We start from the raw sequence: 23239 nt of genomic DNA on the forward strand, positions 1-23239 counted from the left end.
ATGTAATCCATACAGCAATGAGTAGAGCATTTTCCAGGAGCTCAAAAGCAGATAATTATCTGTGATTTCCCTTCACCTCAGAGTTAGTGTTCTACACAAATTCATGTCAGGCTGTGCAGTGCTTTCCCTGCAAGTGTCACGTTAGGCCTTCTTGGTGTATCTGCCATGGTTCTCTATGCTGTACTAAACAGATAATCAGTAAATACCTTTTCAGTAGGTTAACTGAGAATGTACTTGTTCCATAGGGTACACAGGTGAGGAACACTACCAGGGTTAATGTGGTTTAACCTGCATCTTTATTAGAAGTTTTGCAGATTATATGCTTGAAGTGACTTAATGAATCATACATTATTCCTAGCCACACCTCAACAAGGTGCCTCTAAAGTAATTTTAAAATAAGTGCTGCAAAAAAGGTTGAATGCTGATGCTCAGCTGTGATTAAACTTTTTTCAGGAAAGGTGTTAGTGTGAGGTAGCAATCAACTCAAACAGGCACATGGCAGATTATGTTTCCCTGATTTCAAGAACAGAAAAATTGTCAAGAGAAGGAAAAATAAAACAGAGTACATTGTTTCATTACTTTATCTGTACCTTTAATAAAATCTTTAGATGATATATGCAAGTTACATAAATAATTGTCAGAATAAATAATTTTTAACTTAAGTATCTCTCACAGTCTATTTGGGATGCTCAGGGAAACTAACCACACACTTTAGCTTTTCATAACTAAGCCAAATAAATTCTGTAAAGAAGATAAAATTACATGAGGCAGCCTTAGGAGGCCAAAATGAGTTTTCTTATTCTGAAATCCTTTCCTTGGCCTTTGTCCACCAGCCAGCTTTGGCATTCATCAGGCTCTTGCTGAGTGGGACAATTCATTAACCTGGACAAAAATTAACTTCCCTCTCTCAGGGCTAGTGAGTTAAGTTCATTCATAAAAAGACCTAACAGGCATTACCACCAAAGCAAAATGGACCTTGAAAGCAAACAGGTAGGGCAAGGAAAGTAGCTCAACCTACATGAGACAAAAATAATCTATGGTCATATAAGATGTTACAGGCTCCAGCTTCCTGGAAAAAAAGTTTCAGGCATTCCAAGGTTGCAGAAAATCTTGGATCAATCTTGGATTACTTTTGCGAAGACAAATTATGAGCCAAGAGTCAACATTTCAAAAGTAGACCCAGACTAGTATGTTTGTCCAGGATCAAAACCGAGTTTGATGGTATTACGTGTGCTTGGTATTAACAGCAGAATAGAAATATAGCTGAAAGAAGAATTACAGTGGAAGTGCTAAGCAAATAATACAAAGAGCACAGTAAATACCAAATCTGAAATGTAAAATGATGAAGATGAGACAAAGAAGAGCAACAGATGCCCACATGGCTCTTGCACATGAATAAAAGCCTGGTGCAATTCAGTGGTAAAGGCATATTAAAGTTCAAACCAATTTTTACATTAGAAATGCAAACCATCTCACAAACCCCACGTTTTAATACCTTACTAGCATTTTAACAATAATTGAGAAAAACAGCCATTAATATAGGAAATTTCCATAGCACATGCAGCCAGATTAGCAAAATTAACAAAAAAGCAGAAACAAGGAACAGCCAACAGTTTTTTTCCCATTAACATTTCTATGTTGTTTATATCAAGAACTGGCTGATACATACAAAGTTGCTCTGAGTGGGTACCTGAACAGCCTGAGTTCAAAAGGAGAGGAGACAGCTATCTTCTCAGGAAGGTCTTGAAATCATGTAATTTTCATCATAGTTGATGGGGTGTATGTACAAACATAAGCCTATGAAAAAGCAAAGACCAATGTCCCATCCAATGGCTGGCTACTCTAAGACAGATGACAGTACTCATTTACATCCAAGCAAACACAAAATCAGAAAACAGACTGAGGTAGTGGGGAATGCTCCAGACTGATGAGTATTTGCATTTCTCTTAATATGAACTGCAAGAACTAAATCCCCAGGAAATGCACTGATAACCTGATCAAAGTGCAGCTTGCTGGCAATGGTAGGAACATAAGGGGAGTGATTCTGGCTCAAAGGGACTGACAGTGAAACCAGCATCCCCCTTGTTTCCCCGTGGGCATCTCCACTTGCAACTTGGACTGCCATTCTACAACAGTGCATATTTTATGAAGATCAGGAAAAATCCCTACTCCCTGTGTTGTGAGAGGCATAGCAACAGAGGGGCACTCACACAACTAATTGTGCAGTCACAAGAACTCCCATGCTGCTTTAACGAAGGGTTTTTCTTAACACTGCTTAACCTCAGGAGCATCACTTAATAGTGAAAACATTGTTAAGTTAACACTAAACCAGTGATAACCTTGGAGGATATCGATGAAAATGCACAGACTGATCTTATGGCACCAAAAATAAAATCTACCTTGACTAAGGGACATCATTACTACTGGCATTTAGTACTTAGAGATGCTCTACCAGCTTAGCAGATGAAGGGGAAATATCCCAGCCTCTTCCGACTCCCAAATACATCAAGAACAGCTCTCACAATCCTGTTTATCCTAAGTGAAGAGCAACAATGTGGGCCTTTCCAGATATGCCTTCAGCACATGCTTTAAATGCTGCCATCAAACACCTTGAAGGCAGAAGAGGGAGCTGCATGGCCTCTTGTAACCTGGGAAAAGAAAGCTGGACCAATGTTCCCTTCTTACCCATTTGTGGTTTAAATGGTCTGCAACTGGAAAACATCCATGTACCTACTCCTAATGATGGCACATGCCACAAGATATAGAATTAGAATAAATACTGGGGTGAATTGCCAGAATGAAAAAAAGGAGCAATGACATAGCAGAAATCTCAGATGGTAGAAAAACTTTATACAAACAGTAAGAAAAGCTACTTCATTATGGAAGTCTGATTGTACAGAACTGTTTACATCCAGCAAGAGAACAGAAATGAAATGGCACTAAGTGCACTTTGCATTGTGTTGCAGTTACAATATCCTAACAGGCACAAGGATACATTTCACAGTAAGACTAGGAGATTCTCCTGACAACAATAATCTTTTCAATGCTTTCCCCTATTCAACATTAACTGCAACAGTGCTTAGAAACTTCCAAGGCATGGCACAAAATAAATGTAATTTGCTGCAGATATTATTTTCACATAACACATTAAAAACTTACAGGCCTACTAAGCACTGCAAGTAATGAAAAAGGAATAACAATTCTCTTTGATTAACATTAAAGACACCTTTCACCAACTTTAAGCTATTCAGTTCTCACAACCAATTCCATTCAGTGAAAAGCCTATTATTCAGTGTCTAATCAAAGATTTCTCCTCAGCATGCAGATAAAAGGGACAGGCTATCATCCATAACTACATAATATTTCAGCCTGAAAGTAGTCATCCCCAATTTTGCCATGTTTGATCACTTTCAGAAAGATATTAAGGCTGCCCAGGGAAGACATTACAGCAACCTTCTTCAGTTAGTTTTCTCAGTGAGCCAAGATCATAGCTCTCCCTGTTTTCCAGGTGCAGTAAATGAACACCTGCATAAAACTATCCTTTAGCCATCAGAAGCCAAGCACCTCTGTCCATTTCAGAGTATGCTTGAGCTAACACCACAGCTTATAGCACCAGTCCTACCTTTGATCCAAACCATTACCTTGCTACCCCAAGGCAAAGCTTAATATACCTGTGAATACTAAGGGAACTGAACCTGATTAAAGCCAGCCCAGGGAAGAAAAAAACCAAACATCTCTGCTTACATTTCATTAACATTTATATATATATATTTATACTTTATATATATATATCTGAGCAGAGAACTTTGTTACTTATCAGCCCTACCCCTAAATCTTGCTCTCAGTCCCAGTTCTATTTTGGTATGTCTATAATTTTAAAGCTCTATTTAAGCAATTAACAAAACTGAAGTGGCATTGTAGCTTGTAAAACAAGATACTGTACTTTGTTTTAAGAAAAAAATTACAGCTCTTGTCTCTTTGGAGAGATACAGAACATGCCTCCAAACAGCAATTCAGGATAGGAATGAAATATGAATTATGAATAAAGTCTTGGAGAAGCCCCAATCTCAATTATAAGCAGAGATTAAAGAGACCAGCATCAATTATGGTGTCCTAAAGTTACCTGGTATGAATCCCTTTCCATTTCTAATAGCAGCTCATTATGTTGCTATTTGCAGTTACATATATGAGCTCTAATGCATAGATTTAAGTTTCTAGCTACAGAATGTTTGACAATTTCAAAATCTAAAACCAGGTGAGCAAAATTACTCACTACAGAGCTGGAATCAGCAGCAAATTTACACTTCATTGATGTGATGAAATCTTTTCTCTAAGGTACTGCAAAGTCTTTATCAAGTCACAATTTCAGACTGAGCATGTCTTATTTGCATATGAAATAGTATCTTTCATAATTCACATTCCCCTGAAAATATCCACAGAAGCTGGATAGGATATTCACTCTAGGACATAGTAAACTGCTCCCCCTGATCTTCACAAGTCAAACTTAGAAATATCACACAATTTTATGTGAATTGTGGTTGAAGTACCATCTTTTTTTAACACAAATTTTGGTTTACAAGAGCATTGTTTAAAATGCATAATATACACATGTCAACCTGATTTAATTTAACACAGAATTTCAACCAAAATCCTTTCATAGCCTGGTTAGGGGCATGAGAATTTTAGGTATGAAAAAATGCCTGTGATTCTGTCAAGACTATTACCTTTAGGTTCAAAACATGTTTTAGTTCTAGTACATCTGCTTTAACAAAGTCAACTGTAAGCAGTTACAGTTAAGACTTTAGAGATAATAAGGTATATATTTCAAAACTCAATGACTAGTTATTTTTAACAGTAATTTTTGTAACATGGCTACAAGAGGAAGTTTTACATAAGACTGATTATCACAATTCTCCATCTGGTTATTCTCCTATTTTCAAAAGACACACAGAAGTCAATTTCTTAATTTTCAGCTTCTTTGAACATTTTGCTCAGCTGTTGAACTAGTGCTACAAGCTCAGGGTTTCCCCCAAGTGATTCAATTTGCTTATAGGCTTCAGATTCAAGCTGTTTCAATGTATTCCGAGTGTACTCAAAGGAACCAACATTTTCAAGGTAATGTACACAGTATTTTTTTATATCTATGTTCTCTGTCCTTTGACGTAAAATGTTTTGCACCTGAGTACTTTCAGGTCTCGACCAAATTGCATGAATGGTTGGGAAAGAGAACTTGCCCTCAGTTAAGTCTTCACAAAAACTCTTGTTCTCGCTATATTCTTTGGAGTGCAAGTTGGCATAGTCATCTCTTATTTGGAAGAAGAGACCAAGTGTGTTAAGGAGCGGCTTTAGGTCCTTTTTATAATTTGAGAAGAGCTGCATGAGACCTACAGCTAATCCGAAGAGCCCGCCTGTCTTTTGCAGTACCATGGCTTTATACTCAGCCTCTGTAGGACAGGTGTACGTGTCCCTCCAGTAAATATCCAAGCCTTGACCTTTATGGAGTTCCAGAAGTTGACGAGTAAAAACTTTAACAGCATCTGGATGATCAAGGGTTAAAACCTTCTCTAAGCCAAGAAAATAAACATAATTAGCACAGTTGATTACAGATGGAATTCCATAGATACTGTGTGCCACTGGAAAGCCCCGTCGTAACTTTGAGTTATCTTCAATATCATCCACAAGGAGACTTGCATTGTGCAACATCTCTGTCACTTCAATGATAACCTATGACAAGAAGAGACAAGTGTTAAGTCTGTCACTGTAATTTAACCATGACTTTTGCGAGACTATACTTAAAATGGATAATGTTTAAAATAACTACATTCTCTATCACTGAGGTTCCTCTTCAGGCAACTTGCCTTTACTGTTAGCACAGATTTATGCTTCTCTTCACCATCCAGTTTGCTCTAAGCCCTGGATCACATAGTCTTATGTGTAATGTTTTCAGATTCAAAGTTACTCCCTGAAGTGCTTCCACTTGCATGATCTTCTTCACTGTTGCTACAGTTCTAAAAGAAGCTATTGGCTAGGAGTCATGGAATAGCTGTTATTAGAAACATGACTAGGGGAAAATAAAATAAACAGTGTTTTTAAATGTTTAGATTTACAAACCTGAAATCTCCCAAAGTCAGTTCTTGAGAGTGGCAGTATCATCCATTATCACATTTCTCTTGTGAACCATGTTTTGATAAGTGGAGAGTTCATGTTTCTTTTCCCACACTTTGTGTGGTTATATTCAGTACTGAGCTCTTAAAGGACAGACTATTCCCTCTGAAACATCATTTGGAAAATTCTTGGCAGAAAGACAACAACCACAATTTCTTTTGAGAAGCTTCCTACACTCTGCTTGTTACTAGGTAGACCAGTATCACACAGCACCTGAGGTGTGCAATAAACTGTTCACAACATTAGGCTTGTAGCTGACTACATTTAAGTAGAACAGAACTTTAACAACTCATCAAAAAATGAAGAGCTTTAACACTATATGCTGCTTCTATTCCACAGCTGCCATGCAAGCAACAGGTATATTCAGGACCTGCTTAAATGGAAATAAATTTAAGCACATAAAACTGCACACTGTATAAACTCATTGCAAAACACATCTGATTAAGATATGATTTTAGAGCTAATGAACCAATTATACTCCTTAGCTACAAACATTGCATTCAGTCAAAATTCATCAAAACAACTGTTAAAAAACACTAAGACAACCATAAAATGGCAGCAAATATCCAGTATGGTCCTATTTGGTGAGTGCTGTAGGACAAAATAAAGACTTTGCTGTAAGCATTTTCTTGAGCACCAAGCCACCTGGTGTTCAGTGAACATTATCCCAAAGATTAAAACTCAAACCCCAGGAATTTAATCCCTTTCCCAAGACACAATTGCAAGAACAGCCTATTTAAACACTCATGAAATCAAAGGATAGAGTACTTACTGAAGGCAACTTTACACATCTATTTGTTTGAATATACTTTTGGTCCATTATCTCATTGTCAGTACTATCAGGAACATTTCCCTGTGTTCTGTGAGTTCACTGGATATGCCTACTCTAGGATTTCTCTTGCTGACCTATTTCATATCACGACCTCTTGCAGCTTCCATAGGTAAGGTTTAAAGGAAACAGTGTTTCCTGACTCTGTTTCTATCAAATTACCTTGTGAGCTTAAGATAGTGTCAAAAGGGCTTCCAAGGTGAAGGAAAGGTGTGAAACACTTCAGATATCAGAAAAAGATTATTTTAGAAGACATCAGGAAGTAGCCTGAGGAAATGAAAAGACTGATCTCCATAATGAAAGCTGAAGACCCAGTAGAGAGTGCTATGTTTTCTTACAACCTACACCTATATAATCAGTATCTGCTGCACTATCAGTCCAACACACAGGTTTCTTCCATCTTATTTGCAACAACTTTAGAACTTGCTTGACTCTTGCTAGGCCATTTCAGTGCCTTTTCAGGGAGAAGTTCACCTGACAAACCCAGTGTTCTCTAATTCGAGAAGTTGAAGTGTTTCAGTGCAGCACCAAAAGGAATTCACTTGGGAGAAAAGATCACTTGGTTGGAGCAAAAAGTGAAACAGTGGCAGTTAACAGTAAAATAAACTACCAAGGAACCTCAATTGTAGTAGCCTCAATGGTATAATCTAAATAAACTACACAAAGACAAATAATCTAAGGTAAGAAAAAAGCCCCAGAAAGAATTCCAGAATTCAAATTTTTAATAAAGGAAATACAAATAGCTGGAAATTAATCAGGCTGTTAGACACAAGGGACATCTTATAGAGATCATGAGAGAGGTCAAAAAGATGACCAGAGGTGGTCCTCCAGACTTCAACCATCCTTCGTTAAAATGCACAGAAGCTGCAATAATTGCATCATGATGAAGACTAAAAGATGACAGGATCTTGTTTTTTCCTGCCACTTAACCAACTTCAGTAGTAAAGGAGACATTAAAGCATTGGTTTTCTTCATAAAGACAATCAAAACAAGTGGTCCAAGTTTTCAATAGCAGTTACATGATCATCAGTTTGAAGTGACAGAACTGGTAACTTCTGTTCACGCAGAGGCACCGCAGCTTCAGTTTATTATTAGCACTAAAAAATGGACCACAATGTCATGGGTGCCCAGCAAAAGAGCAGGAAGTAACAGTCAGATTGAGACACAAAAACCTGCTAGTTGAATAGAATGGAAGGTTTTGTTATAATGAGAGGGGGTCAGCACGAGAAGACAGGCCTTGGGAAGCTGCAGAAACACCATCACCAGATTTTCAAAACTCAACTGGGCTCCCACAAGCCATAAGCAGCTACAGAGCAAGCTCCGCTTTAAGTACAGGGTTGTCCTAGATAACTTCCAGAGGCTTATTCCAATCTCAATTCTGATCTGTGATTTTAGATTAAACCCATACATGCAATACACAGGTTGCTATATTATTTGTTTTCTTTGGATGTTTGTCTGAGCACAAGGGTAAGATGTGTCTAGCTGAAAGAATAAATTTTGCTAGACAGTTACACAAATAGGCTGAAAAATGGAAGAGTTCCTAGATTATGAAATGCAGCCTCTTAAACCATTCAAATCACTTTGCTGCTTGAAATCTATGAAGTGTCACTTTTAAGCCACCCTAAAAATGACTCCTTCACAAATGCTAAAGAATACTTCTGCCTACAATTAATGAAATTAACGAAAGACCAGCTAGGTGTCAAAAACCACAACCAATTATATCAATTCCTGATATTGCTTTGGACAGAAAATATTTTGCACACTCTGTAGCAGTTTAACAAAACTGCAGTCTAACCTAAAAAGGCAGGTAACATTTCATTTGAAAATGCACAGTTTTTAAATACACAGCCATGCATCTTGCACACTTTGTCCAAGAGAAAAGACAATGAGAATTCCTAGACAATCCTTCCCATTAGAAAGTAAGGACTGCAGACTAAATGATACATCCCTCTCAGTTTTAGGTTTTTAAAGTTGATTTAATTGCTGCCTTTGATATTCTCGTATCAAAATCTCAATATTTTATTTTCAAACACTATATTTGTGAAGTCTACCAGGTAGTTGTCTAGCTTGTTTTGTAAGTTATTAAAAACTCAGTGTTAAAAACTGAGTTAAGTGGGTAACAATGATAGCTACTTATCTACAACTTCAAAGGTTGAACACTTGGAAGGAAGTAACTATTCCAGTAAGACACAGAAATAATTTCTTTAGTGTTGCATCACAGTAAAAGCTTTGCATTGAAGTTGTTTTCCTGAAAGTTCACTTCATATTCAGAAATTTGTGCATTTAAGATTTCTGATAATTTATGCTATGCAAGAGAATAATCTGTTACCAACGGTCTTGGAAGGAAAAAAAAATTTAAAAATAATTAGGCAGTACCTGTATTTTATCTTCCGGAACATTCAGCCAGTGATTAAAGGCCTGTGACAGTTTGGTTCTCACTTGCTTACCTACAATAAAAATATTATAGGCATTTATAAAAATAATAGAGTTCATAATTAGGCACAACAGTTTGTCTTAGCAACTAGAGCTGATTCGAGACCTGATTAAAAATCTCATCAGTGTGACGACACAAAAGTGGAAAATACATCAGCGCATGGCTTGTTTCCTCATTCAATAAACACCAAGTAGCAGCAGTTTCAGTTTTAAACACTTCTCAGGAATATTTAAAGCACCTATTTACAGGTTACTATATTTAGTTTTCACAATTTAATTAGTAAGGGATCCCGACCATGTTGGTAGCCTGTACAGATCAGCTAGTTTGCAGGGCATGTTAATTTTAAGATTAAAAAGTTTCAATTATGATTCATTCTTAGTTGAAAGTATGGGTATTTGTTGAATAGCTATTTCTGTCAATTTTTAGGTCTTTCTCCTGTAGTATTATTCTTTACTTGTTACTGTAAATTTGTAAAACAGGAAAGTGACATTTCATATACTTACTAAATGACACTAAAAAATCTGAACAGAACATTCTGAACAGAATAGAACTTTCCAAGAATTCAGATATTTATCTTATACCTGGGAAATCTACCTACAAATAGGATTTGGTCTGCTTTGGTAAAATCTACTTTGTTGGAGCCAGGCAGTCATCCTGTTTCATAGCAATTAAAGACAACATCAAATGACCAAGTTTAGTATTAAATCATGTTGTTTTGTTCAATCCAGATACTTTCTACACGACAGAGTGAATTTCAATAGAAGTTAACCGTATGCCTATGCATTACTGATGTCTATTTTTTTAGTAATTTGCTGGTTTTCATGTACAAATATCTATTCAGCATCTAGTCATGTTCAATATGAAATAAAGTTATCCCCTATCCACACTGAAACAATTCTGCTCTGAACTTTGAGAAGCTCAGCTATGTATAATATCTTGGAATAACTGCAAGACAGGTTTACAAAAACAGCTTTGTATATTTGTATATATAGCTCACATAAACAAGCATTTGGAAAAAGCTTTAAATAAACTTCAAAGCAAGTGCAACATAGACACCTATGGAACCCATATTACTTGACTCAAGATGTACTGAGACATAACTGAGATATTCTGCAATACTAGTCCTCATGTTGATAATTCCATCTAGCCCATAGCACCAAAGAAAAGTCAACATTTGAATCTCTCCCTAAGGCTTCTCTGTGACTGTGTAGCCAGAGTATACAGAACAGAATAATAAGTATGGGTGAATTCACTTGCAGTGATAGACCCTGGAGAAACTGGACTGAAAATTTTTCCCCTCCTAATTAAGCCCCCACCAGGTAAGCAATTGCTTTGTGGGTTGGGCTGTGTAGCAATGGTGATAACCTTCCTCCCTGGATCATAAGTCTGCACTTTTTGTCTCAGTTCTCAATGATTTCCACAGCTTCCTGTCACCACCATCTTCTGGTTCTCACTAGACAAGATTAACAAAATGGTCCTTTTTCCCCCCAGGAGCTCTGTCCTCTGTTTCTGCCACATGTGAACAGGCATTCTTACCTGGACATACACTGCCATTGGCTTGTTTTCTCCATTTTTGTTGTCTGTGCTTGGTTTTAAACACTAACAGTTTTCTGCAGAACGGAAGGATTGTTTTGTCTCCCCTTGAGAATAACTGTTATAAATATTTGCCAAACTGTATGGCTTACCAGTTAAGGATTAACAAGTATTTCACCACATTCATAACGAAAATCAGTCAGAGAATATTACATTAAGGAACTGTACTTAATCTATACCTTATCTATAGCTGCTTATTCTCTTCTAAATTACTTGGATACAGACAACACCTGCTTTTTCTTTTTATACTAGGCAGCTAATCCTGTTTTTCTGAATGTGTTTCCTAGAAAATACACTTAAAGAATGCTGGATGTTCAGCAACAAGCATTATTTCATCATGAGGAACTTGACTACTAGCACACACTCTGAATGGATTATAACATGCACAAAGGATTAAGTCACTTTAGTTCCTTGGTACAGGCAGCATTTGAATTGTTAGACTTGTCTACCCTGAGTAGAAAGGTTTCCTAGACACCGACTACTCAAGGAAAAAACACTACCTGTATAGTGAGACACCTATTTTTCCTTTTATAGATGCAGATTTGCTTGTCTTCTAAAAGAACATTATGGCTACATAAATGCTATTTTATCTGATTCTGAAGTCACTCTTACCCAGTCTATGCAATAGTACAGCAATTTTCTGTACACAATTTATGCCTGCAGCAAGATTGTGGTGGCAAAAGACCAAACCCCTCCAATACCTGTCTCTAAAGCCTGGATGCAGAATATTCCATTCCTTGCCACATCCCTCCTCTCCCTGAACTAGACAAGACAACAATACAGGGACACTAGGACATTACAAGGAGCACTGCCAGAATTATCCAGTTTCTTCACTGTCACATTCCACTGCTCTGTAATTATTCTAAGCAGGCTATTGTAAAATGGAAGAATAGAGGTCTAACACCCCAAATTAGAAGCTCTACCAACTGTATAGAGCTATAATAATAGACATTACTGCACCAAGCCTTTATCAAAGCTCTGCTGAATGCATTTGGTTTAATCTGCCTAAGATCCCAAATTAATACCCAAATCAAATAGCAACTATGGAAAGCTTTTCTCCTTAGTAATGCTGGGTGGAAAAGGTGAGAAAAACACTGAGAAATTCCTTCTACAGCTAAGAATGTTAAAGCTTTATCCTCCAAACAAATATCAAGTTAGATTAAAGATATTGTATTGAGGACATTCCCTCCTCCTCTTCAGATGAGATGCTTCTCATCTAAAGGAAAAAATGGAAAAAAATCAGCCAACTTACTCTTTATATACACACTTGTCCTTATGATAGGGCACAGACCCAAAAACTACAGACCTCCATTCTGGACAGGCTCCTGGTTAGGGCTTCTTCACTTCTGCTGTATTCAAGTAAGCACAAATTTTGCCCTTAAGGCAGCACCCCACTTACAAAGAAGGCTCATGAAAGGGCTAGAACAGCATGGGAAAGAGCAGAGGGACTATTAACCTAGCCCCCATTACAGCTAATTCAACTCATTAGCCCAGCAGAGAACACAGCTTTTTGCTAAGTTAGCTTTCTGCCAGCTTTATGTACTGAGTCAGCTCCTGCAGTGGATCTGCCACAATCAGTACAAGGTGAGCAGGAGATGCTGAGGGTCAGGGGAAGGGGCACTGCCCTTCTGGAGGAAGAAAGCTCTTGTATTACCTGAGCTGTACTGTACACTTGCACGTTTAGCTGCATCCTCTGATAGATTAAAACTAAATGGATAAATTCTCCAGGCAGACCTCTCCCAGCAGCTACAAGAACACTACAAACAGCATAAGTGAACTGCATGAAGAGAAGCAGAGAGCAATCACATACACTTTTAACCTGTGCAGCTACTTGTGATTGACGTCATTGACAGAATTCTCTAGCATAACTCCTCTGCTCAAAACAGGATTAAGTAGCCCAGCATTGTGATCCTGATTTGTGCCTTGCTCCTTCTCATAATACTGAATGTCACCATCCCACAGTCACTGCAACTGAGGCTGCCTCCAGCCTGTCCTAACCACTTCTCCCTTCTTTTTAAGTGGAAGCCAAGCATAACGACTTCCTACACCAGCACCATGGTCACCTGTGTTAGCAAGAGGTCATAAATTCATTCCAGAGACCTCCTGGACTGCCTGTGTCCTGCTGTGATGTTTCTTCTACCACACTGTGAGGTAACTGAAGTCTCTCATAAGAATCAGCACCTGTAAATATGAAGCATTTTGCAGTTGTCTGAAGGTCTCGTCTGCTTCCTCTCTCTTAGGGGGTCTGTAGCAAACTCCCACTATAATGTCACTCCTATTGATCTGCACTCAAAATTCAACCCATAAGCTCTCAACAGGCTCGTCTGACTGAAGGTAAAACTCCATGCAATTCAACTGTTCTTTCACATAAAATGTAACTCCCATTCCTTGCTACCTCAGATTGTCTTCCTAGGCCATCCACATGCATCCATTGCAGCCCTCTAGCTGTGTATTTATACCACAATAAAATTGTTGCCCTACAGCTGCATCCAAACTCTACCTTCTCCCTTTTACTCCCAATAATGTATGCAACTGTATAAATGCATATTCAGAGAAGCATCCAGTCCTGCAGATGCCCAGAAAAAGCAAGAGCTTACCCTATCAAGTTCTGTTTGTACTTCCTTTTTGGAGTGCTGGGATGATTTACCTTCAGATCTTATCTGTAGATTACTAAGTGTCTTGTTCAAATCAGCCTATACACTTTGTTTGCAAGTTCACAAATTCCTTACTTGACTGTGTGCAGTCATTTTCTTTTACTGTAATCTCTACTTTTGCCCTGATTTGGACGGGTGGATGCTATCTCCTCCAGGTAGTCCTTGCTCTGCAAAAGAGGTCTCAAGCTGTAAGAGCCAAAGCTCGGCTATCAGCATGAGCTGTGAAATTACCTAGCTGTAGACAGGCAGTATCTGTTTATCCCCCGATGGTGAGAAGGGGGTGAGGATCACAGAGAAGACCCACTTGGCTTCCTGTGGCCTTGGTCCTCATTCCGAAGGCCACGTAGTCTTGCTTGATAAGCTTCAGGCACCCCTGTGCTATACCCATTAGCGTTCAAATAGAAGAGCTATAAGGTTAAGTATTTTAAGCTGTAAGGTTAAGTATTTAAAGGTGAAACACACCTTGGCAGTCCTCCCTCACATCCCTATCAGGAGTATCTAGAAGCAGCAAACCTCCCTAAAACAAAACCACAAGGCTCTATTCCCTACAGGAGTCAATCTCTCCACTATCTGCTCAGTCTCACCACTTGCTGCTGCCCTAGGTGCTGTTGTATAAAACCATAGAATCATTCAGGTTATAAAAGGCCCATAAAGAGCTTCCAGCCATGTGTCTTCTTCCAGTGCACTGAACCTATTTGGCAATTGCACATCTGTTCAAGGAACAGGAATCTCTCTCCTGGTGTCAGAGGCCAACAGCCTTCAGCATTGCGGGAGCATCCATCTCCCAACTGGATAAGCAGAGACTATTTCTGCCCCCCTGTCGATATACCTGGAGGTTTCAGACTCTTGAATCTGTAGAGTCTTGTAATTTTTGTTATTTATGATGCTGGGCAAGCCTGCTGATCCCCTTCCACCATTCCTTTGCTTGGTGACATAGGTTTTCCACAACTACACAGCCTTAGGAGCAGGGACATCACTCGATTCCAGCTAGTGGGTGCCCTCAGGCATCCCTGCAGCTCACAGTACAGAGAGGTGCAGCCTCCCTCAGGAACTTGGCCCAAGGAGAGGCCCCTGATCTGCCAAGGGTAGTTGTGCCAGTGGTAGGGATCATGGCCTGTGGTACTTAACTCCTTCACCAGGCTGATCAAGTTCAACAACCCAGCAGAAAAAGCTGAACAACAAAGCCAGTCTTGACTGTTTAGCTTGCTTAACAAGAGCAGGAAAGACTGCAGCCAAGACCAGCAGGACAAGAATGGGAAGATGCACAGTCATGAACGGGATCAGGATCTGCCCCTTTCAACAGCAAGCTATTAACCATATCAGTTTTATGACAACTGAAATTCTATATACTCCTTTGTGCTGCAATATCAGCTACTGCTGTTAACTCAGACTCTTAAAAATAAAAGATTCGCCATGTGTGTGAATTAAGACATTTTTGGAACAAACCTCAACAGAATCTTTGAAAGTCAGTCCTGCACTTTATGATACTAAGTGACAAAATTCTAGATTAAGCAGAACATTGCTAAAAACTAGTATGGCAATGTTCCACTGCAATGAAATTTTACAAGAAAAGTTACTGTTTCAGAATCTATGTTTTTCTCCCAAGCAATAATTTCTGCTCAAGAAGGAATAAACATTAATTACCACACTAAACATTAATTACCATACTAGTAGTTAAAATAGCACCATACTAAAAATCCCTTAAGCCTAGTAGCTTCCCTATCCTGTTCGAAGTCAAAGAAATATACAAGGTTACTTTAAGTATCACCCCGAGAGTGTTGCCACCAAAAGTCTTATTTCAGCAACGGGAAACAGAGTAATCAATTTCCTCTACTAAGTGGTTAATACTTCGCAGTTAAAAAATTGTGTTCTTACACTATTGACAACATTAGCAGGCTTTTCCCCTTCCCTGCTACCAACCTGAATACAGTTATACAATCCCTTTTTATGCAAACAAACTTTGATATGTATCTACATTCATTCAACCATAGGTTACTAAACTGCTTGGAGAGTGTAACTAGTGTTTCAAGATAAGGAACTGGACTACTGTAGAGCAATAGTGTACATATTTGACACTCAGCCAAGCTTTCTGCAAAGCCCCTCCGAGCTCAAACTGATCCAACACAGAAACAGCTTCTTGTTCCTGTCTCCCTGCCTGCTCACTAACAAGACAAGAGATTAACCAGGCAAGTTTTTAACAGGTTAGGTGATTGATACTACCTAACAATTTGATTAGCAGGCTCAGAACTGGCACAAGTTAAGCAGCAGGAGAACACTGCCAGAGGCTAAGAGAATAGAATGAAACTGCCTCTTTCAACAAGAGCCTCTTGTATTAGCTCAGGCATCTCATTTGAGCTCCACTCTAGGCAGAAACAGCATCTGTAAGCCCAATTTTTCCACCCTTACTGAGCACTGGTGCTCACACTGACTCCAAGATTCACACATGTAACTGGCTCCCACTGATCTGTACTTGGCATAGCTGACCTTAGGCAAAGCCAGTGCTTCAAACACAGTAAACACAGTTTGTTTATGACTGGGACCCCTCACTGCTTCACCTGTTCCTCAGTACACGCTTCCCACAGGTACACCACTTTCACTTGCCTAGTTTAATGGAAGTTTTCTCTTCTGAATCACACCACCACTACTGCACAGAGAGCAGTGTACCTTATCTCTTGCCTTCCCCAAAATATACACTAAATTAACAAAAAGTGGACATGGTAAAGTGGACTATCAGATTTATGATTCTTTAGCAGGACAGGATATAACACACCTGTACTGTCAGCGAGTGTAGTGTTACATAAGCCACCAGTAGAGAGTTATTACAGTTGAACTCACAAAGCGAAGGAATTTAGCCACAGGAATCAAGGTGGGAAGGGTAAACATACTGCAGATGCATCATTTAAAGTGAAAGGTAACTGAAGAGCTTTTAGTCAAGCACTTTTGCCTATAGAAGATTTTCTGGGCACTTATTGGGTGTTGTATATTTCCTACTAAGAAGCTGAGTTTTTCTTCCTGGTGTCTACAATAGCTTTAAAAATAATTAGCAACTAAAGATGCAGAGGTGTTGCAACATTCCTTGGTTAATGAGATAATCTAATAATATAAAAAGTAGACTTAAAGATTATGTTTGAGGAAAGCAAATTTTTTCAGGACTAGGGCTTAGAAAGCTCTCTGTAGTACCACAGACTCACTCTCAAGGTAGTTCTCTAGAAAGACCACCACCCAGTTCAACATAGCCAGAAGGAGTACACATGAGGAAATGGGAAACAAGCCTCCTGGCATTAAAAAGGCATGCAACTGCCAAATTCTTTCCTTTTCTTAGTTTTCAGCTTGGTGCTAACTGCCAAGTCAAATGAAATCACTAATGTTGGCAAGAAAATCATGGATATTTGTAGAGGTTAATAATGAAATTCATTATACTCAGGTATAATGAATTAGGACTCTGAGGACCCACCCTACTGATATACAGCTCTTGCTAGAGATGTGCAAAAGCCACTTAGTACTCTGCCTGTCTAGGCAGAAGGTCTTCTACCCTGGTCAGATATAATTTTGATCAGAAATATTTCCTTAATATTTACCCAAATTTTCTATCTTCCTTAACTCCTTCAGCAGGCAATATAAACTGGACAGAGGGCAACCAGGCATTTATGCAGTAGTTCCAATGCCAAAGTTGTTCTGCCACTATTTTTACAAAATTAGTCACTTTGATAGCCTGAATGGTCTTTCTTACACTTTAGGTGTACAAATAAAAGTCAAAGCAATGTGATTGTTTAGTCAAAGAGGCTTCCAAGGGGCATATCCATACAGCAGCTTGCTTTCAAACTGCCTCCTGAATTCTGCTACATTGTGCAAGACTGAAAACTTCGTGTGAATGTACTGCTGGTGACCTGATAGTACCCAAGGACTGGCTGAACCTCTGACAGGTGAAACAAGCCATGATAGGGACAGCTGAAACTGGCCATAAGAACACCTGTCTCTACAGGCACCGAGGAGAATAAATTACACGAGAGGAACAGGTTAATGAAAACCCCCAAAAAACAACCCAGAACAAAACCAAACAAAAAACAAAACAACCCAAAAAATCTCCCAAAGAACCCTAACCAAACAAAAACCCTTCAAATACCACCCCTCCCCCTCAACCAAAAGAAAACCCACAACCCACTGAATTCAGTACAACAAGAAGCTGAGCTTTAGAAGCAACTAAAGAACAAAATATCGTCAGCCCTGAGTTTAAAACCAGGATCAAGTCTTCAGTACCTGCCTTTATCCATTTTTAAAAGCATAAAGTCAGCTACTCTGGAGAACAGAGTAACTGCAATGTTACTTACTACAACTGCAATATTAATGTGGCAATATTACTACAGACACAAGAGTATTGTAATCTCACAAAAAAAGGTGGTTTTAAAGAGGAAGAAAAGAACAAGTAAAATAGAAACACTGAAAAGTATTACTTTTTATTATCCTTAAATCCACAAATCAAGAATAGAAAAACTTCTTGGCTTGCGCTTCCCAAGACAAAAGTTGCAATAAAAACAATTTTGATACTTAAAACAACACAGTACAAAGAAACTTGCCTGGTAGTTGAAGCAAATATTGGTATGGCTCTAGGATTCTTTTAGATGTTTCATCCATCCCATCCATTTCTTTCTTTCCTAAGACGTAGCTCACTGTTAAAGAGAGTGTTATTAACACTAATTAGATTTAAAAATGTGTAAGTAAGCAGTAGATGCATACAACTAAAATGTCAGCTGACTTACAGGTTAGATGCAAATATTCCAATTTTGTGCATGACACCTTCAGTATACAAAAGGTTTCCCTATGTCATTTACCAAGGAAACACATATAATACATGCTAAATACAGTTTAATTAATCATGAAGCTAAAGCCAACTCCTAGACTTTGTTTACTTTTTTGTATGTAGTAGATTGCTTAGGCAATGAAGTATTTAAAACTTTACCATTCAAAGCTCCACTGCAAATCTTTAAAGACACTCATACAAAGCCTCACACAATTTATCTGCTAAATGCTTTCTCCATACATCAGACATTTCAAAAGTGGAAATGTCTAAGAGCACAAAATATACCTCAGACCAAGGCAACCTAAAGAAGAAGAATACTAGCTTCAGTCTTTTGATATAATTCCTCAATCTTTTGTTATAAGTCAAAATAGAAATACACAATTTTTCTACCACTGTTCAAACATACTGACAGCTCTACACACTTTCCCACACACCATAAAATGTAATAGACTCTTATGAACAATCTTTTAGGATCCAGGGCCTGCAGAGCTCAACAATTTTCCATTGATTAGCTTCAAGTCACATACTTCAGGTCACCTCCATCTGCATTTTTTTTCAAACTGTTTTCTGTGATAGATTTATTATCCTTTCACCTCTACCCTTCCTTACTGCACTGCAGATGTAGCAACCCAAAACAATTCTTCCCAGGTAGTTTTAAGACAGGAACTGCAGCAGTAGCATTAAGTCTCATGCCACTTCAGCATCACTTTTCAGATACTTTGCTAGTATCCTGCAAAGGATTTATTTCTTTCCTGCTGGAGGAAGTGAATAGTTATGTAAATTAATGTCCCAATTTTGGCTAGACTAGAGCTAATTTTCCTCCTAGTACCTGCTGCAGTGCTGTGCTTTGGGCTCTGTGTGAGAATACTGTTGATAACACACTGATGTTTCAGCTGTTGCTAAATAATGCTCACTGTAAGTGAAGCAGTTTTCAGTTTCCCAAGCTCTGCCATGGAGCAGGTGCACAGGAAGCTGGGAGAGTATAGCTCAGTCAGTCCTGTCTATTCCCATTCCCACCTTCCACACCCAGAAGCATTTGTACCAGTCTGTACTTGGGGAACTGATTTTCCAAGTTTAGGTATAGATCAACTCCTTTATTTGCTTCACTCTATGTGTTCATCAAATGTATTGGCACTTCAGGAGCAAGAAAGGCTAGGTAACCAAATATAGTTGTCAACAAAACACTCATAAGGATGCACCTTTTAACAAAGCTTTGCATATTTTCTTGGCAGTGATGCTGTGATAAGAAGTACAGCCTCTCCATCCTATCCATGTGCCAGCACAACAAGAGGCCAGGCCACACACTAATCAAAATCAGATTTGACACCCTCGACTCCTTATTTTTTGTCAGTTTGTTGCTGTAACTGAGGTGCTTTCAACCAGCACTGCCACTGAGAGGCAGCTGTCAAACTGTACCCTTATATATAAAGAGTAAGTCTCAAAGGACTTCAGTGAGGAGGTAAAATCAAAGACTTTCAGAGTCTACCCCAGATGTTTTAAGCAGAAAGAATCTGGTGGAGATAGATATAAGGATATACTATCAACCTAACAACTCCCCTGTGACTATTACTTGTCAAAAAGCCACACAGACGGTGACAGAATTGAAAGTGCACAGCTGCCCAGCTAGGCTGAGGAGAGATGTTAGCATTGCAAGTGCTCTCCTAGAAAAGCTCTTGCTTACAAGTAAATGTTAAAGCTCCTCCTCTTCCCTCAGGGACTTAGGTCTCTTGCTCATCTACAAGGGAGCAAGCCAACATTCAGAATCCCCAACTAACTTGAAATTCATTAGTATTGTACAGCATCAACCTAAATATTTGCATCTTTCTGCACAAAACTAATAGGAGTTCACCTGAAATACTAAATATCAACAGAAAATTAGTCAGGTACTTCTGCCACAAGTACAGAGATTCTTACTTTCTTTTTTCTTTTAATAAAAGGCAAAAAAAGATCTAATGAACAAAAGTAACAAATCTCAAATCAATATAATTAAAATTTTCTATACTACTATTTTACCATTAAATGAAATTCTAGGTAAATCCCCACCAGGGATTTACCAAGGGAAAAAAAAAAGTCTGATTATTCATCAGACAGCTACACATTTAACACACCCACTGGCACACAAACAGTGAACAGAACCTACCCCAAACTTACACATAGAAGGGGACCCTTGATAAAGGAACATGTAAATGAAATTCATTACAAAAGCCTCTAAGCAAAAATACCATGATACCACATGTGTAATATTATTGCTCTTTGCACAACATTATCACATACAGCACACTTGGGAAATGTCTGATATTAAGGGTTTCCTGCTGAGGTGACTGACCGATTTGTTATGGAAGTTACCCTTCTCAGTCATTTACACACAAGACCTCAAGTCACCACACCCCACTAAAAAGTAAAAGCCAGCAGTTAAACAATAAATGAAAGGCTACCAAAAGCCTTTTGTTAGTGAAAGTGTAAGAATTGATTACATCTATGTTTATTCAGAGGATTAAAGCAGTTAAGGCGATTTTACCTTATAAACCAGCACACAAACTTGCTGCATTTCAATTCATATGCATGACAAAGTTAGTTTTCCAGTTATTTCTTATATCTTCACATAGGCAAGAAGAACAGCCACACACAACAGAGAGCCCAAACAGCTGCCTTTTGGACTGCATCAGAGCTTATCTCTGATGACCTTTTTGAAAACACACATGACACGAAGATAAGATGGTGACGTGGGCCTCCATAATGTGGAACTACTCTAAAGGTATTCTTGAAGCTGTGATCTGTGTCTAGAACCTTTCTAGAGAGGATGAAAGTTGATGATTAATGATGATTAATTCCAGGCCAAATGTCAAGAAAAAGTTTCCCTTTGGAATTTTGCAAAACAGCTTCTCATGCTACTCTGTTCCATTCCACTCCGCAGACCTTTCTTCCCCTCCTCCCAAATAGGGAGAATAGTCTGAAATAGTCCAGGTTAAATATACAGATGGTATTTTAAAAAGTATCATCATCTCAGGGGCTGCAGTCATAGTGTAATTACAGCGAAAATAAGAGACAACTACCAAAAAAGCAAAGAGCTCCAGTATAAAATGAGCCATTCAGAAGGTTCTCAAATCAGCTCCATCACAGAATTTAGTGCACTGAGACACTAGCTTCGTTGCAACCAGCGGGGGAGAAGAAGTCCCAGACAGGGGAAGCAAGTAGGAGTGAAAAGCAAAGTTTCAAAAAGAATACACAGAAAACATAGTGAATTAATATCTACTGCTTCAAACAGAGACTACCAGAAGTCTTAATCCAAATGCCACGGGGCCACCAGTCCACATTCCCACTCTAATTAGCAGAGTCCTGTTTATAACCCCTCCCAGGCTGACACCTAACAACACCTCGCATTCAAGCTGTGGGCGGGCACGCTTCCCGCAGGTGGAAGGGCAGTGGCAGACCACACATTCTCCCCGCAGATGCAGCTGAGTAAATAATAGCTTTCCATAGTGCCCCTCCAACACTAACGTCAGAACGACACGAGCACCCCTGTGATCGTGGTTCCGTTTAAATGGGGATTTCCAAGAAAAATTGAGCAGGAATGCTGCAGAAGCCCGAGAACAATACCTTGGCCGCCGAAGTCGCGGCCCGCAGACAGGGAGGGTCTCTGAGCAGCGGCCTGACCCGCACACAGAACATGAGTCGGCAAAACCCGCGGCCGCAGCTGGAGCGCTGCGTTCAAACTCACATTTCACAGAGAACATGAAGCTGCTGCCGCCAAACTCCCTCCACAGCCGGACCGACGGAAATAACGCTCATTTTTTTCGGAGTTCAACGCGACAGACGCAGCCTCCTCAGCTGCCTCCAGAACCCCAGGACGAGCGGGCCCAGCTCTTCAGCGCCATTTTAGGAGATCGAGAGCCGAGGACGCATCGCTCCCCCCGCCCGCCGTCCACCCCCATTTTCTGATCGGCGCTGTCGGGCTCAGCCGCCAGGGAGGGCCGGGAAGCGCCGCCCGCCGCCAGCCCAGCGCAGCCCCGGCCCCGGAGCGCTCTGTCAGTCACTCCGCCCGCCACGGCGACCGCCGGCACCGCCCAGCACTACCGGCGGCCCCCTTTCCCCCGGCCCCTTCCCGGGCAGCCTACAAGCCCCTCCTGGGCGGGGCGGGGCGGCCGCAGAACCCGCACCCCCGCAGCCGGGCTCGGACTGGCCCCTCCGAGAGGGGCACCCCCCTCTCTCTCCGCCGCCCGGATCCCAGTGTTCCCCCCAACCCACAGCCAGCTAACAGGGCAGCCGACCTCACCTCGCCTCGCTGCCGCCGCCGTCGTCTCCTCCTCCGCCGCCGCCGGCGGCAGCCGAAACCCCGCCCCTGAGCAGCCGCCGCTCCGGGAGTGGCGGTGCTGGCGACGGCAGAGCCCAGAGCGGAGCGCCGCCCCCCTCCTTCCTTCCGCCCCGCCGGGCGCCACCTTCCCCTCCTGGGGGGAAAATGCGCCACCGAGCGCCCCCCGCGCACGCGCAAGCTCCGCCCCCTCGGCTCGTTAGCCTTCTCCGGTGTGCCCCGCCCACCGTGCGCGGTGCGCTCTGGGAGTTGTTGTCCACTGAGCCTAGCAGCGCTGCCTGCCAAAAACGCTGCTAACCGCGAGCAGGAACTGCGTTCCCCATGAGCACCCTCGGCGCCGAGTCTCAGTTTCCATAGAAGTGGAGAAGAATGATGTCAGTATTTCCGACACGAAGGCCAATGGGGCCGCGGGGTAGGCGGGCCCTGCGGGACGCGGCCCAATGGGGGAGGTGGAGAA

General features: G+C 40.4%; 1 protein-coding gene across 2 annotated transcripts; it reads right to left on the reverse strand.

The window, feature by feature from the left end:
- Positions 1–567: 567 nt before the first annotated feature.
- On the reverse strand, positions 568–22763 carry GGPS1 (geranylgeranyl diphosphate synthase 1). 2 transcript variants are annotated; one of them, XM_063151611.1, is made up of 4 exons: positions 22192–22406; positions 18250–18342; positions 9371–9441; positions 568–5724 (listed from the first exon to the last, which is right to left on the reverse strand). In XM_063151611.1, exons 1-4 carry the CDS (start codon positions 22205–22207, stop codon positions 4963–4965), a joined length of 942 nt encoding a protein of 313 aa, XP_063007681.1. In that variant the 5' UTR covers positions 22208–22406; the 3' UTR covers positions 568–4962. The 2 variants fall into 2 exon arrangements, with proteins under 2 accessions (XP_063007681.1, XP_063007682.1); XM_063151612.1 differs by lacking the exons at positions 9371–9441; positions 22192–22406 and adding an exon at positions 22747–22763.
- Positions 22764–23239: the final 476 nt, after the last annotated feature.

This window comes from Melospiza melodia, chromosome 3, assembly GCF_035770615.1.
Source record: "Melospiza melodia melodia isolate bMelMel2 chromosome 3, bMelMel2.pri, whole genome shotgun sequence".
NCBI classification, from domain to species: Eukaryota; Metazoa; Chordata; class Aves; order Passeriformes; family Passerellidae; genus Melospiza; species Melospiza melodia.